Raw genomic sequence first — 16310 nt, 5'->3', positions numbered from 1 at the left:
ATCACATGAAGGTTTCTGATAGATGGTGAACATCTCCTAAGCAATACAAAGCAGTTATGAATCCTTCCACATCTAGCTCCATGTCAGTAAGAAAACTGGTGAAAAGTCAAGACAAAACAATTTTTAGATAAAAACAAGAATTTCATATATACCTCCATTATTAACAAATTAGCCATTTCCATATTCTGTAATTGTGAATTTCTCAAGATTTTTGGATTTATGTCAAACTTGGAGGACATCAAATCACATAAAGAATATATTCAAGTCCATCCAAATAGGAAGTTACCTTATTTCTTGATAACTCAGTAAAGAAATAAGTTGCATATCCTCACATAGTCCATATATGGCTATAAATCAAATGCATTAAAAGGCTACAACTGATTATATGTCAAGCGTTAATCATCAATGGCAGGTGCCAAGGAACCTGCCATTGGCAAATGGTTTTTATATATTGCTGATGACACTGTGCTTGAGACAAGTTGACTACTTTGTAATTAGAGAAGTCCATAATTAGAAAAAAGCTTAATGACCCAGCAATTCTACTCCTAGTCACATATCCAAGAGAAATGAAGACATGTCTGCACAAAAGCTTGTATACAAATGTTCCTAGCAGCTCCAATCATAATAGACCAAAGTGGAAAGAACCTAAATGTCTAAATATTGATAAAAGGATAAATTTGGTATGGCCATACATTGGAATATTATTTGGCCCATAAAAAGGAACAAAGTTTTGGCACCTGGTACAACATGGATGAATCTTGAAAAAACTATGCTAGGTGAAAGAAGCCAGTCACAAAAGACCACTGATTATATGATTCCATTTACATGAAATGTCTAGAACAAATATGTAGAGTGAGAAAATGGATTAGTAGTTGCCCAGCCCTAGAGAGAGGATTAGAGTATAATGGGGAATGAATGCTAATGGGTACAGGGTTTTGAGGGGTGTGTGTGTATGTGAAAATGTTCTAAAATGGATTGTAGTAATGAGGACACTTTATGAATATACTAAAAAACCCACTGAATTGTACACTTTATTTAGGTGAATTATATGATAGGTGGCCATATCTCAATAAAACTGTTAAGAAAAAGCTTAAGAAGGGACACCTGGGTGGCTCAGTGGTTAAGCATTTGCCTTTGGCTCAGGGCGTGATCCTGGAGTCCCTGGATCGAGTCCCACATTGGGCTCCCTATTGGGAGCCTGCTTCTCCCTCTGTCTGGGTCTCTGTCTCTGTCTCTCTCTCTCTGTGTGTCTCTCATGAATAAATAAATAAAATCTTAAAAAAAAAAGGCTTAATAAAAGATCAATCTGATAATACTCTTTCTCACCATATCAAGATTTAGTGAAACAGTTCAAAAAAAGAACAAAGGCTAGTTGAAGACTTATGGTAAAAATGTGGCCAATCCCCACAGACCTGTAGCAGACCTCCTTGTAAATCAATGGATATTTTTGGTATGGATTGTTCTGGGCCTGGATTGCCACTGTGTTTACACCATTTAGCTTCCAGATTGGCATTAGCACAGCACGGTCCTATCAGAATCCGATTTCTTTCTTTGAGACTTGTTTTAAGTAGAAAATCATTAATGTTAAGTAGAAATGATGACCCAAGAATTACACCTGAAAAAAAAAAAAAAAAAAAAACAAGGAGAGGGCATATATATTATAATTATTCCTTATCAAAAAAGTATGTTTGAGCAAGAATTATCTGTATTTCTTAAGAGCATTAATTCATCCTTTGTCAGAGTCTTTTTCAGTTGGCTTTCTCCCACAGTTGTATGCCACTTACAGAGAATTCTAGTTATAAAGCAGGTAGGCTTCATTCACATTTCTAACAAAGAAATATTTGCCAAAACATTATGACTTTTTCCATGTGTGAGCATTTTAAGTTTTATGAGTAGAGGCATTTTCATTAAATTGTGCAAGTTTTTCAAACAACTACATTAAGAGTAGGAACAGCTGCTTCATTTATCTATTGTCACATGATGGGAAAGGGTAATTTTCTGTGATTTCTTATAGTAACAGAGTATAGTGTATTACTCTGCTAGACACTCAAGTTTTTGACCGGCCCATGCTAAAATTCAAAACAATCAAAATATATAACATGTGTTTTCTAAAAATTGTAGTTTAATCCAAACTTCACACATCATAACCACTTGAAGTTTACAAAGCCTTAAAAACAGATAGTGGCAGGTTAGATTTACGAGAAAAACTATATGCTATAGTTCAAAGTAAATATACCCAGAAAAGGAATACACTTTAAAATGTAGGTTTTCTTTTGAACTTAAACTAGAAGTGTAGATCAAAACCTCTTCATAAAACTAACAGCACACTTGAAGATATTTGGATGCAAAGTTAAGAGTGGTGGGTTAACTTTCCCCCAAGGAGCTCATATTCTGAATTGTCATTGTGAATATTGAATTTCACTAGACCACGTTTGTAATGCCCATGGCTTATTTTTCTAATGATATTTGATCTTTAAAAGAGATGAAAGATTAAAAAACACCTTAGGCCCATAGTATACACGTTTCAAAGTATAGTACCCACACTGACTTTTCAATTCTGTGGAGACTTAAAAACTTCATACAGGTTGTATGCTCCTACTGCAGAAATAAGATACATAACTTCTAATCTTCCATGGAAGACACTGCACTCATGTAAGTTGGGGCTAAGACTTTTGTTAATAATTAGGACAGTAGGAACCAGTTTCATAAATTCTTTCAACCATATTATGGCACTAAGATTTCCATTTCATTTACACAACTTTCTTTATTCACAACTTTCTCACTTAAAGAAAAAAATAATACCACAGAAAGTTAAAAAAAAAAAAAAAAAAGAACCAGGCTCCCAAATACCCAAGAATCAGAAATCATCTTCATTAATGTAGTTTAGAACTCAAGTCATAACTTCCTGACTTAACTGCATTACATTGCCTGAAATATTTACTTTTTAACAGTAAATATCAGCTAAATGAAACATACCAATTTAGCATTCAGAAATTTCTTATAATGGGATTATATGAAAGTACAGGCTTGATTCAGTACAGCTATCCAGCAAATGAGTATTAAGGGAATGTTAGAATTACATTTCCCAATACATGCATTTTCACTCTGCCCTACTACCCAATTACCTGATAGTAATCTTAAAGTGAATATTCTTTTGGCTCCTTGTACACAAAATATTTTATAGCAAAAGCCTTCTAGGTTGCTTATTTGATGTTTATCACTACCTCACCAGACACTCAGATTTAAAAAATCTCGGGGGCCCACTTTGGGGGCTCTTGTTCTCTTAGTCCAAGACTTAATTTCCAGATCATTCTATCCATCTCCATTATTATAAAACAATCATGGGAGACTTTGGTAAGCTAAATGACTGAAAGGGTAGAACACATAATTTTCAAGCTTTAGTAGACTGACCATCTTACTCAGTATAGTACTGAGCACAACAGTAGCTCTTCAGGATATATCCCACCAAACTGAATTGCCAGTGTAAAATCTGACCCTACTTTCATCTGTGTCAACATATTTCTTAACTGACAAACAAAAGATAAAAGTGCTTAAATCTTTGCCATTCTTCATTTTGCATCACTCTGTCATAGAATAATAAGGTTGGATGGAACAGACCTTAGAAACCATCCATTCCAAGTCCCCCTCCTCTAAAAGAAATCACACAAAATCCTTTCTATTTTGAAATGATGCTAGAATCACCTAAAAGTTGCAAAAATATACAGAGTTCCCATATACCTCTCTACCAGAAACACTGAAATCAACATTGATATCCTGCTATTAAGTGATCTACAGATCTTATGTAAATTTTGCCTCCCCCCCCCCCCCCCCCCCCCCACTAATGTCCTTTTTATGGTCCAGGATCCAAACTAGGATCCCTACTGAACTTAGCTGTCAGGTCTCCTTAGTCTCCTTTAATCTGTGACAGATCCTCTAGCTTTGTGTTTAGTGACTTTGATGCTCTTGAACAGTCCAGGCCAATTATTTTGCAGGATGTCTCTCCATTTGAGTTTATCTGATGTTTTCTCATTAGAATGAAGTTATACATTTTTGGCAAGAATCCCAGAAAATTGATGCCCTTCTCAGTGTATCAATATTAGGGTCTGTGATATTGATGTTTTACAACTGGCAATATTAACTCTGATCACATGGCTAAAATGGTGTCTGCCAGGTTTTGCCACTGTAAAATTGCTATTTTTTCATATGAAAATAAAAATATCTTGTGGGGGGAGATATATGAAAATCATGCAAGTATCTATCCTTTTTTATACTAAACTTTTACCCACAAATGTTTCTGCATCCATCTATGGTTCTTGCCTGCAATTATTACTGTGGTATGTGACAATGTTTTTTCCCAGTGTTCTTACTCTCCTACACTTAACTAGCATTCTGTGGTAAAATGGACTGTCCTTTCTACCCCATCTATTAGTTCAATTATGTATTTGTATTACTATGGACTCACAGGTACTTATTTTATTTTATGGGTTATAATCTATCATTTACTTTGTTGCTTCAATTGAACCAACTCTGGGAACTGAGAATCCCTTCAAGTTGGGTCCTGTGTCCTTTTGATATACCACCATCATTTTTGGAGAACTTCTTTACTTTCTGGCCATCAAAGATGTTTTAGGCTTATCTTGTATTCTTCCCATCTCATCTATGGCATCAGCCATTTGTCCAAAGAGCCTGGGTTTCTTTTGCTAAAGAATGGTACCTCGAAAACAAAATCTGGGCAGTGGGTATGCTCATTGCTACTAGGGTGTCACTGCTTCTAGGCTGTCTCAGCAGAGAGGGCTAAGAAAGAAGTCTATGTATATATACTACCCATGTTTATACACACACATTTGTATTTCTGTACCTATCGATCAGACCATATATTAAAAATCATGAATTCACACTGATACTTCTGGTTCTATACAGTACCACAGAGTGGTTTCTAGCCTTCTGCTTTTCTTTATTTATACCTCTCCCTATGACAGTGAGAAACCTGCCGAATGCTCCCTCTAATGTGCTGATTTCTAATCATCCCTAAAATATCACTTTGAAGTGGTGAAAATTAAAGCAGAAGAACGAAGACAGACATAAAGGACAACTTCATGGGAGCAAAGGTAATTATCAAAGAAAAGAAAAGAAAGGGCTTATATTTATCTGCAGAAGTCTTGTTAAGAATGGGCTTGACAACATTTTGTCTGGAACATACAGATGAAGGCGATTACCTTTCTTACTCTATAACAGCTTTCATTTATACAAAGATGTTTGTAAGCATATGATAACATCTTTATAGTAGTAGCCTAATACATACAGAACTTGGATCTTACTAGATATTTCTACTATGTGGGAGCTACTCATAATACTGATACTGTACTAAGTTAGTTTCTGAGGTTTTACTTAAAAATTAGTACTAGAATGACAAAATTTACATACTTATATCTTACGTATATTCCTCAGAAAGTGCTTCTCTTTTCACAAAGTAGAACTTAAGTAGGGTTGATGGAAAGCTTTTCTTAATTCTCCAAAGTTATACAATTAGTATTTACTGTCTGGGGTAAGGAAAGATATGAAAAAAATCTAAACTTGAATCATTACAAACAAATATAGGAATATTGATGGCTTTTGTGTTACTACATACATCTGTAAACACATGAACCACTTCACTGTTATCATACAAATCCTATTTTTTTGCTTGGGTAGAGAGAATGAGATACCTAGAATTCTTAGGAGAATAAAGATAAAGGTAGGGACTGTAACCTCAGGAAAATGGCCCATAAGCAGGAAGCCAATGATCAGGTCAACACTTGGGAGCCGGCAACAAGAATCAGAAAGCCAGCCAGACTCAGGTAAACTGTGAGGAGGACGGGAGAAGGCACACTCTACCTGAGATACAGAGATCTTACACCTGAAGCAGGCACTGTTACAGCCATAGCTTTATTTCAACACTAAGTGAATCTAAGGACTGCTTTGCCAGAAAGTAGGCTAGCAGGGCTGGAAACTTGCCAGACTTTTTGATTTTCATGTTTGATACTCTCCGGAGTTTGATTTGGCTTAGGGATGAGCATGAGAGTCAATGAAAACCAATCAAGTGCAGTAATACTTTTGGGCAAGTGACCTTTCTTGCTCTCTGCTTTGAAGTTAAGAAAATGAAGGCGCTGCAGTTGCTGGCAGCCACCATGTGGGGTGTGAGGCTGAAGCTGTGTAACACAGAAGGGAGATGTAATGGATTCCACCATGTCCAAGGACACCACTGGTTCCAAGCTTTTCACCTACATGAGACTGCTTAAATCAGCTTAGGTCCGATTTTCTGTCATGTATAAGCTAAAGCATCCCAACCGATATACAGTCTCCAAGTAAAGGGATTGCCAAGGGTAACCCACAGTTTCTATTCTTTTCCCTCATGTCCAATCTCTTATTCCAGTGAATTTCTCTACCTCATGGCTTTAAGGACAATTTATTATAACAGTATTCATAATCATGCTTCATTTCTTAACATGCTAAGTGCTACTCCCATGTTTCTATCTGAGAGGCTTCTGGATATCTGGGATCACCTCTACCTTGATATTTACACGTGAATGCATTTATTATTCAACCAATGTTTATTGGTCATCAGCTATATATATATATACACTGGGTTACAAAGGTAAAATAAGTAATTTACAAGTTTCTCTCATGTCAGATTTTTCCTTGGCAGTTTATCAGCCTCATGTTCCGAGATCTCATGAAGTACTAGAGGGGAAAAAACAACCAACGTGTGTAATATGGAATCTGTTAAACAAGTGAACTCTTAAAAAACATAGACACTTCCCTAATATCAAACAAATCTGTTTTTTTTTTTGCTTTGTATTCTCTTTTGTGCTGTTAATTTTTTCTAATAAGTATTTGTGTACGTATATGTACATTGTCTTCATTTTTTTTCTTTTTTCCCTAACAGTCTACTCCTCACTCTCTTCTTAAACCTTTGTAATCCTTTTACAGTTTGGACTTGCTTCTATTTCAGGTCGACCAGCACTGATCATGGACTTGTTTAAACACATAGAGAATTTAAGATGCTCATGTTGGCAGTAAGGACACAGAACAGGCACTGTCTAAAAGCATTAAGAAAACACATGACTGGGATGCCTGGGTAGCTCAGTGGTTGAGCAACTGCCTTTGGCTCAGGTTGTGATCCCAGAGTCCTGGGATCGAGTCCTGAATCGAGCTCCCCGCAGGGAGTCTGCTTCTCCCTCTGCCTACGTCTCTGCCTCTCTGTGTCTCTCATGAATGAATGAATGAATGAATAAATAAATGAAAAAGAAAAAAAAACACCTGTAGACATAAATGTGCCCTGTTTGGTCCCTTCTGTCCCCTTCTCTGTTCTTTTGTGCCATACACTTACAAGGAAGTGAGGTGTGGTTCACTTTTAAGGCTTATGCAACTGATTTAACTCATCCCCACATGCCCATTTGCTGCACTACTCTGACTACATACACCAGTTGACGGTGGCTTTGCTCCTAGATAAGAGGTTCAGGTCGTCTGTGCCACCAGGTTCACCCACAAATACCAGCTTTAAGTTTAAAATAGAGTCTGTTTCCTTTTGGACATTTCCTGCTACATTTTTAAAAAACTACAACACAATAATAGAAAAACATGTTAGTTTAAGTGGTTTTAATCTTGGTGGGTATAAATAACCAGTAATAAGGGATTATGATGATTGCTTAATAATAAAGAGTGGTGATGAATTTCACAAAGCGTCATTTAGAAATGGTAAACCAAACTTCACACTTTTACCACAAAATATGAAAATAATCCCTGGGACTCATGACAGGGCTATTAATTTTCTTTTTCCCTTTCTTTCACTCTGTGAGAAGCCAGCCTATGAGGACATCATCCCCCTTTTTTTTTTGTTTGTTCTTTTTTTTTTTTTAAATCAGGAAACATGCTAAATACCTTCCTTGGGATAAAATGAATCTTATTTTATGTATCACCACACACATAATAAACCCAGGGCCACAGAGAATAATCACAGTTCATGTAAACTGGGCACTTCTACATTTCAAATCTGGTATAAATGGCAACAGAAAGTGAATTAAGGAATGTGTGAGTCTCCTTCCTAGTGGACTATAAGCACTGTTGGATAAAATGACCAAATTTAAGAACTAGAAGGAGCTATCTTCTTAGCACTGGAAAAGGTTGAACAATTTCATGGTATTTTACCTCTGTGCACATACTGCAAATATGACAATATGTTTACATTTGTTCTAGCTGGTGAATGTATAGGTGTTTGATGTGCTATCCTTTACATTTTCTGAACTGTTAATTTCCCCCTTAAAATCCCAAAAAATAATATGGGAAGAAGAAAAAAAATAAAGGCATATGCCATGGAAGTGTAAGATTTTAAATGGTCACTTAAAGCATGAATATTACCAGAGTTACTCAAACACTTACCAGGTTGTTTTTTAAATCTTTTAACTTTGAAACAATTTTAGTCTTTTAGAGCAAAGTTGATATCCTTCAGTCAGCTTCCCTTAAAGTTAACAACTTATGTGAGCTATAGCATGATTCTCAAAAGCCAGTAAATCAACTGTAGTACTACTAACTAATTTATATACTTTATTTGAATTTCACATCGCTCCCCTTATGTCTCTTTCCTGTTCTAGGATCCAATCCAGGACCCCACACTGCATTTAGCAATTGTGTGATCAGGTCATTTTAACCGAGTACAGAACCTCTTCTACTCCCTTCCATTTAACAGAATGCTTTTTGCCTGATTTTTCCATTGGTGTCTTTCAAAAATATGTGTTTATATTTTTAATTTCAGCCCTAGCAAACTAATGGCAGATATTTAATTAAACTAAATGAGGTGTCACAATATTGAGAAGTAATTTCAGAAACAATTGGAATGATAAACAGAAATCACCTTGCTTGGTTTGCATACTGACATACTTTTCATTGAGTATAAAAATTTAGTTCAAGGAACAAGTAGTTCCATGACCTTTAAAATACTCCTTCAGGAGACTAATAAATGCAAACCACTTGTTTTAGAGAATGTTTACAAAATGCTGCCAGCTCAGTCTCCACTAGACACTTGGTAAGGCTCCTATTCTCTACATGCTGACTGTGCAAAATGCAATCTGAATCAGTGCTTCTGTATGTCATGAGAAAGAGCACTCAGTGATGACATGTGCTAGCAAAACACATCCAGGTATTTTTTTATACAGCTGGAAATAATCTAAGGCTACTAGAAAATCATCAAGATTGGGTCAGATACATCTCTAGGTCAATTTGCATAACAGTGAAGCATCAGGGTGCCTCAAAAAGTGAGGAAGAAAAAAAATTTTTTTTAAGATTTTTTAAAGATTTTTTTTAAAGATTTATTTTAAAAATAACAAGTAACAGGAATAGGACTTTTTTTCTTTCACATAAAGGGAGAATTAATCATCAAATTTACTTTTTAAAGATTTTATTTATTTGAGAGAGTGACAGAGCAAGCATGAACAAGGTGGTAGGGGGATGGGCAGAGGGAGAGGGAGAAGCAGACTCCCCTCTGAGCAGAGAGCTGATGCAGGGCTTGATCCCAGGACCCTGGGATCATGACCTGCGTCAAAGGCAGACGCTTAACCACCTTAGCCACCCAGGTGCCCAGAAAAAAATTTTTAATAAAGATCTATGAAGAGATGATCCATAAAAAGATGACCATAAATAACCAGATGACCAAAAAAAAAAAATTTATAAGTATAGTTCATAAAGAAATGATTAGAACTATTCTCATTTGTAGTTCCTCTAACTAATTATGTTAAAGTTCATTAAAAAATGGCATTTGAGTATTTTAACAATGGGAAAAACAAACCAACCTTTTTCCTCCCCTGATCTTGATCAGAATACGTAAGTTAATCAGATAGTATTGAATTACATTCCATTTTATAACATGCCTATATATTTGTACCTATTAGTATAGTACACTAAAATATAGTATAAGGTTAATATATGGAACAGAACACAAAAAAGCTGTCAGAGAACTACATGGATATTGATGTTTATGTTGAAAGGGATGCTGGTGCTTTTGAACAAATTTGCTTTTTAAAAAAAGTCTAGCTGTCAAAATGAGAGCCCAACTGGATGGTCCCCTTGCTAATTGTATCCCAACATGTATCTGATGATTTCTCATGGATGGGATTTCCAATCCCCATGTACTCTCACCTAGTTCTCACTAGTGAGTAAAAGCAATCCCCTCCCCCCACCTCCCAACCCACACCTTTTCTTCTGGCCATAATAAAATAACAAGTAACAGGAATAGGACTTTTTTTCTTTCACATAAAGGGAGAATTAATCATCAAAGATGAAAATGTCTACTGAGTTGGCTATTTTTACTTGGCCTCTGTCTGGGAGAGGTACTTTTTGAGAAATGTTTTAGAACTCTCAGATTCTAGAAAAACTAAACTAAAAATACCAAAGGGTAATGGAGGATAAGCTTTGCCTCTTTCTTCCTCTCCGACCTGTCACCATGCTGTTTTCACAGTTGTCAGTTTATTAGAAAAATAAAACTTGATTGGTCCATGTGGCTTTTTTTTTTTTAAGCAAACTGGCAGATCTGTCTGTGCGTATTGGAAAGTGTATGGCAATCTTCTTAGGGAGGAAAGAACAACAGTAAATACATACTTCAAAAATTTCTTAGAGGAATACAGTAGCTAGTTAATTACATGAGGAAACCACTGTGAATCAATTTTTAAAGAAAGTTACATGGATGGAAGAATTGGTATAAACTTAAAAAGTGTTGAAAGCAAAATGACTTGCTTAATAATTTACTACAATGGCTTAGAAATTGGTCTTGATCTGTATATTCCAGGTGTTTCGAGATGGTATAACAGACCAGGAGATGTGTTATAGCCCTCACTCCATCTCAGAATATCCCTGGGCAAATCGCTTTATCTTTCACCCTTAACTCAAGGGTAGGGTGTGCTGGGGAAGGTGGGGCGGGGGGCCGGGGGGGGGGGGGTTAGAATTAGCTCAGTGGGCCTCAACCCAGGGTTCTTTGACCTTGAAGGAATTCCACATAGTAATGGTGGTTCATGAGGTATTTTCAATATTTCAAAGAGCCCGAAAGAAATCATGAATCTATCTGAAACAGGCTTGGAGGCGCACTAAACTTTTCTTTTTGGTTATAGTTATATAGAGTTGGTGTAGTTATATCAGCTATCCCATCCTAAATGCCATGTGTTTGGATAATAAGATCTATGAGAGAAAAAGATTTATTTTTAAAAAATTTTTTAATTTATTTATGATAGTCACAGAGAGAGAGAGAGAGAGAGAGAGAGAGAGAGAGGCAGAGACACAGAGGGAGAAACAGGCTCCATGCAACGGGAGCTCGATGTGGGATTCGATCCCGGGTCTCCAGGATCGCGCCCTGGGCCAAAGGCAGGCGCTAAACTGCTGCGCCACCCAGGGATCCCGAGAAAAAGATTTAAAAAAGGATTCTTGGTAAAGAAAAGGATGATCTTTACAATAACTTTGATTTCAACAACTTAATGATCAATGATTTGGGCAGTCCTGTGGTGTTGGGAGAGGGATGAGGAGGAAGATACAAAAAAGACCATTATTTATTGAGGAATTTAATAAATTTGTGCCAGAATGTGTAGGGTACCCTGAGTACATTATCTCACCTAATCCTTTCAACAGGCCTGTGAATTAGGTATTTTTGCCTTCATTTTGGAAATGAGCTGTGTTGTAACTTTTACCATCATCAAAGGCCAGTAAGTAGCAGGGCTAGGGCTCAGATTCTGTCTGCCTACTTCCAGCACCAGGTTGCTCTATAAAAACTATTGCTATTAGTTTGTTCTTAGTAATTTCATTTTTCCAACTGGCAACCGGGTTGTGGATAAATGCTTTTTCCTGTCTCCAGCTGTCTTGCATGGCCTCGGTATGTTATGCCAACATAGCCTACAGGTCCAGAGGCCCAGCCAGAGAGTAAAAGAACATCTCAGATGTGTCCTCAGTCACTCATCACTGACGAGGTTGCTTTGCCAGAAACTTTCCTAGCAAATAGCCTACTCATGACTTATGTGGATGAGAGGGCAATTTGCTGTGACCACAGACAAAACTAAATGCTGCCACAAATTTGGTAGAGTGGGGGAGAAAGATTTATTCCAGATCTTCTCTTTATCCACAGTCCCAGCACCGAAGGCTACAATAATTCTTGTCCATTGCATCTAATACTAACCTGTAAGGTGCTACAATTAAGATGCAGAGAAGCTATTAAGATCTCCACTACTTAATTATCAGGGCTGGAAACTTTCTTCTCTTATGGCACTTTGCAGTAAGGTATCTTTATGTCAACTGATTGCATTTTTGTGGTCTCAAAGGCCCATTTTCCTCCCATCCATGGAACATTGTTTTAAATAGGTATATATATAGGAAATTTTTAACAGTTGCCCTTTCCCCTTCCCAAATGTATCTAAAACTAGAGAAATTATTCTTTATCATACCTTTGTTAAAAGTAGGAGAAGAAATAAAAAGCATTTCTTTTTCTATAGAACTTAAGATATACAAAATCCACTGCAACGGGACATGATTCTAAAATATCTAACCTAAGGCCAACAGTTTCTAGTAGTCTAGATTAAGTTCACAATTTGGTAACTAAAAACAATAGGAAGAAATAGACCAAGTTAGCTATATACAAGATTGAAGGTGGATATACTTGGAAGACTATAATTGTACTGGATTTCTCATTAGCGGGGAGCAGAGTCCTATGAAGACTTCACATTCCCCAAGAGAACCGTATTTACACAATTAACAATTCTTTTGTTGGAAAAAAAAGCTTTCGTTATTGCATGTGGACACATGTGGGCTGTGTAAAAATATAAAAGATGTATAACACACGGTAAACAGAAAGTAATGATCTTAAACAGGCCAAATCCTTGAACTCGTCATTAATAAATGTCTCTCCTGCATTCAGCTACCCAGGCTGCTGGGAGCCTGTTTTCTTCAAGTACTTCAAACACTGAAATCCAGGAACATTTATTATTTTAATCCATTACAGGCAGTGCTTGATTTAACTTTATTGGTTGTGGTGGTGGTAGTGGTTATAAGTGGGGGTACAGCAATGTTCTTTTACACATCATTTCAAAAGGGCTTAATTATATTTTATAGTTTGGGCCAGGAATTCTGCTTGTTTTTTGTCTAACAAGGTTCAAATGGAGTTCAGGTCGATGATGAATCAGAAGAAAAAGTCAGAGATGGTTATCTCTCTGAGATGAGATCATCTCCCTCTACGAAAGGCTGGGCAGGTACATCATGTTCGCTACACCAGAGCACATGATAGTGCTCGACATCCGAAGTTAGCTGCTTATTAGGTGACTTTTAACACATTAGAAATTCAACCCAGGGGTTATCTTCTTAATTTCTAAAGTTAATATCCTATGTATTTAAAAAATTTCCCACTGGAATCCAAAGCAGCTATAGTAACATAATAGCACTAAAACAAAAAACATATATGAAGAACAATAATTGCCTAACAGACATTTAAAAAGATGCACACACCTTTTAAAACAAAAATTTAAGTATCCCAAATGAAAGATGTGGAAGACTGCATTAATATAATTTGGTTAAACAAAAGAGTAAGTAACTGTATAAACATGTCTGAACAGCATTTATCTCCCAGTGTTTCTTTTTTTTTTAAAGACATCAAACATTCTTAATTTGTTACCTCTCTTTCTAAGGGTGTGAAAAAAGATCTAAGATAATAGTATTGGTATTGCTTACTATTACCCAAAATTCCAGCTAATCTAATATTATTGTATGTAACAAATACAAAAAGGAGAATAAAATTTGTATGGTGGGATTTCTTTTCCACTGCATGTGATTTCTAAGAGGACAAGAGAATTACTCCCCAGAAAGCATCTTATACATTTATGGTTTTTATTTCCCACTGTATTAGAGAAATAATATGAAACATTATTTTGAAAAAAAATCACGGTAATTTTACTTTTTCTACTTATTTCCCATTTAATCTTTAGAACTTTCTATTCTACTTCTTTTGAATGTCTCAAAACAAGAGGTACATGCCAGTTCATCAGTAGCAACTTTGAACCTTGTTATAAAGTAATAAGAGGGAATCTGACCAGGATTAATAGTGGTACTCAGTTCTGAGGTGAGGGGTGTCATGTTTCACGGACTCTAGGCCATCTGTTCTGCCTGTCTACGTTTTACTTCTGTAAAACTATAAACGCACCTCTACCTCAGGGACCATAGAAAGGCATTAGAATTCTTCTGCTTTTCATTATCACAAGATTCAGTAACTCATTTCATTGTCAAGATAATCCCCTTTTACTCTTTCTTTTGCGCTTGCGGGGTATGCCAAAATGACAAATAAAATCCCAGATGTTACAGACCCAATGAGGTCTCCACCTTTCCTTGAGTGTTGGGTTTAAGCTACTTGGGACACAGTGTCAAAACTGACAGGACCCTGATGCCCACACCCAATATTCATTAAGGTGTGTCAGTGATTTGTATAGCTGTCTACACGCTTTACTCCCACTTCAATCCTCAATGGCGGCCTGAAAGTTAGGTCTGTCCTCTGGTTTTCACTGTCAAATAATTCATTTCCTATTGTTCAGGCACTGGAAAGAGGAGCGGTTTCTTTCTAAAAGAAACAAAAGTCTTTGGGGTGTTGTAAATAGCTCACTATTGCAACATATTATTTTAGGTAGTCATATCTAATTTAATGTTTGATTTCCCCTTAGGCTTACTTGCATTTCTGCAGCATCCAACAACTATGACAACGCCTTAAGAGATTTTCCTCAGGAGATCCAGTTAACTCTGGTATGAGAAGCTGGAGCTCCACTTTGTATCAATTAATGACTGGGTTTCACTTTTCAGTACATGAAAAGGAACTTGAGGTTCTTAATGGTTTATTGGTCTCAAATTCCGTGAACATGAGAAGAGGCATTTGTATACGTGAAAAATAATGTGGTTACACTTTTTTTTCTCTCTACTTTTGTTTATAAGCAAACATAAGTGCATCTGGATGACAGAGGCTGGGGTAGTGAAAGTTATTTAAGTAGCAGCCCTTTGACCAGAAGGAGTTCAACTCATTGTTTTCTGCCTCAGATGGCAAGTCTCATAAGTGCCTGTGGATAAGGGATCCTTGCAACTTTTCCCCAATTCTGACAAAAACGCGAGCCAAGATGGCCTCACTTAGACTCTGCCCCCAACCTTCTGTGCGACTGAACTTGTTCATATCCTATTTCCCTTCTCCTTATCGTGGAGGTTGCTAATCTAAGTGTCCCTGAACAAAAGCAAGGCAGCCTAAAGTACAGCCATTTTGCAGCCTGAATCGTGTACCCTCATTTGCCAAAATCCAAGGAGTGACGCCCTAATAGAGCCATAATTTACTCTTGACAAGGGGAGCTAAAGTCTGCAGCTCACTCCCCACCCTGCCTGTGCAAAGTGCTACACTGTGTTCACAATTTACAGCTATATACTTATGGCTTCTCCAAAAGGACATACTTCAAATGGCAAAAAAAAGATTGTGTTATGTGTGTAGGTAGAGGGAAGGGGGTTGTTTTTAGAAAGAACATACTAGGGAATGGGATGGATTTAACAGATAGCAAAGAAACACTACCAGCCTTAAAATGTTTCAGAAAGTAAGATACAATCTCTAAATGAGATTCATTTGGGTTTTTTTTTCAATATTATATACCAACTGAAAAAAAATCTAAGCATTACATCTACCAAAGTCAGAACTTTAGAGCCATTTTACCAAAGACATATGGGAGAACATAAAGTATTCCAGCAGAAATACAAATTAGGTTATTATAAGTCACTGTTACACTAGCATCTGCAGAGTAGAACTAGGAAAAAATCAAGTCCTTTGAAACTCATAGTTTAGGGTCACAAGACAGTACAGAAAGCTAAGAAGAACTTGCGGCTTTCCTTTTTTTTTTTTTTTAATATTTTATTTATTTATGACAGATACAGAGAGAGAGAGGCAGAGACACAGGCAGAGGGAGAAGCAGGCTCCATGCACCGGGAGCCTGATGTGGGATTCGATCCCGGGTCTCCAGGATCACGCCCTGGGCCAAAGGCAGGCGCCAAACCGCTGCGCCACCCAGGGATCCCGTGGCTTTCCTTTTTTAAGTTAAAAATATTTAACCATTTCATTTTATTTCAAATTGAGAAAACATTTTGGTGAATACTTTGTATATGTTTTGTTGTAAAAACCCAGTAAATGAATATGAAAATGTCCTAGATTTAAATGTATCGTCAATGTCTCAGTGAGAAGATTAACTGTTCCCCTTCCTGCTTTTATTATTCTCTTTCCCATACTCTTCCCATAAGCTTAT

At 36.7% G+C, this 16310-nt stretch overlaps 1 protein-coding gene across 8 annotated transcripts in view; it reads right to left on the bottom strand.

Annotated features, from left to right (window-relative positions):
* The window catches only part of VPS13B (vacuolar protein sorting 13 homolog B), a 734128-nt gene that overhangs the window by 137933 nt on the left and 579885 nt on the right, over positions 1–16310 (bottom strand). For all 8 annotated transcript variants that reach the window (XM_038555170.1, XM_038555164.1, XM_038555165.1 and 5 more), the window contains one exon: positions 1413–1615. In XM_038555170.1, the coding sequence (XP_038411098.1) occupies positions 1413–1615 (203 nt within the window). The remainder of the gene's footprint in view (positions 1–1412; positions 1616–16310) is intronic.

Source organism: Canis lupus, chromosome 13 (genome assembly GCF_011100685.1).
Source record: "Canis lupus familiaris isolate Mischka breed German Shepherd chromosome 13, alternate assembly UU_Cfam_GSD_1.0, whole genome shotgun sequence".
Lineage (NCBI taxonomy): Eukaryota > Metazoa > Chordata > Mammalia > Carnivora > Canidae > Canis > Canis lupus.
Note: the sequence above shows the minus strand (reverse complement) of the source record. Positions and strands in the feature narration are given on the sequence as shown.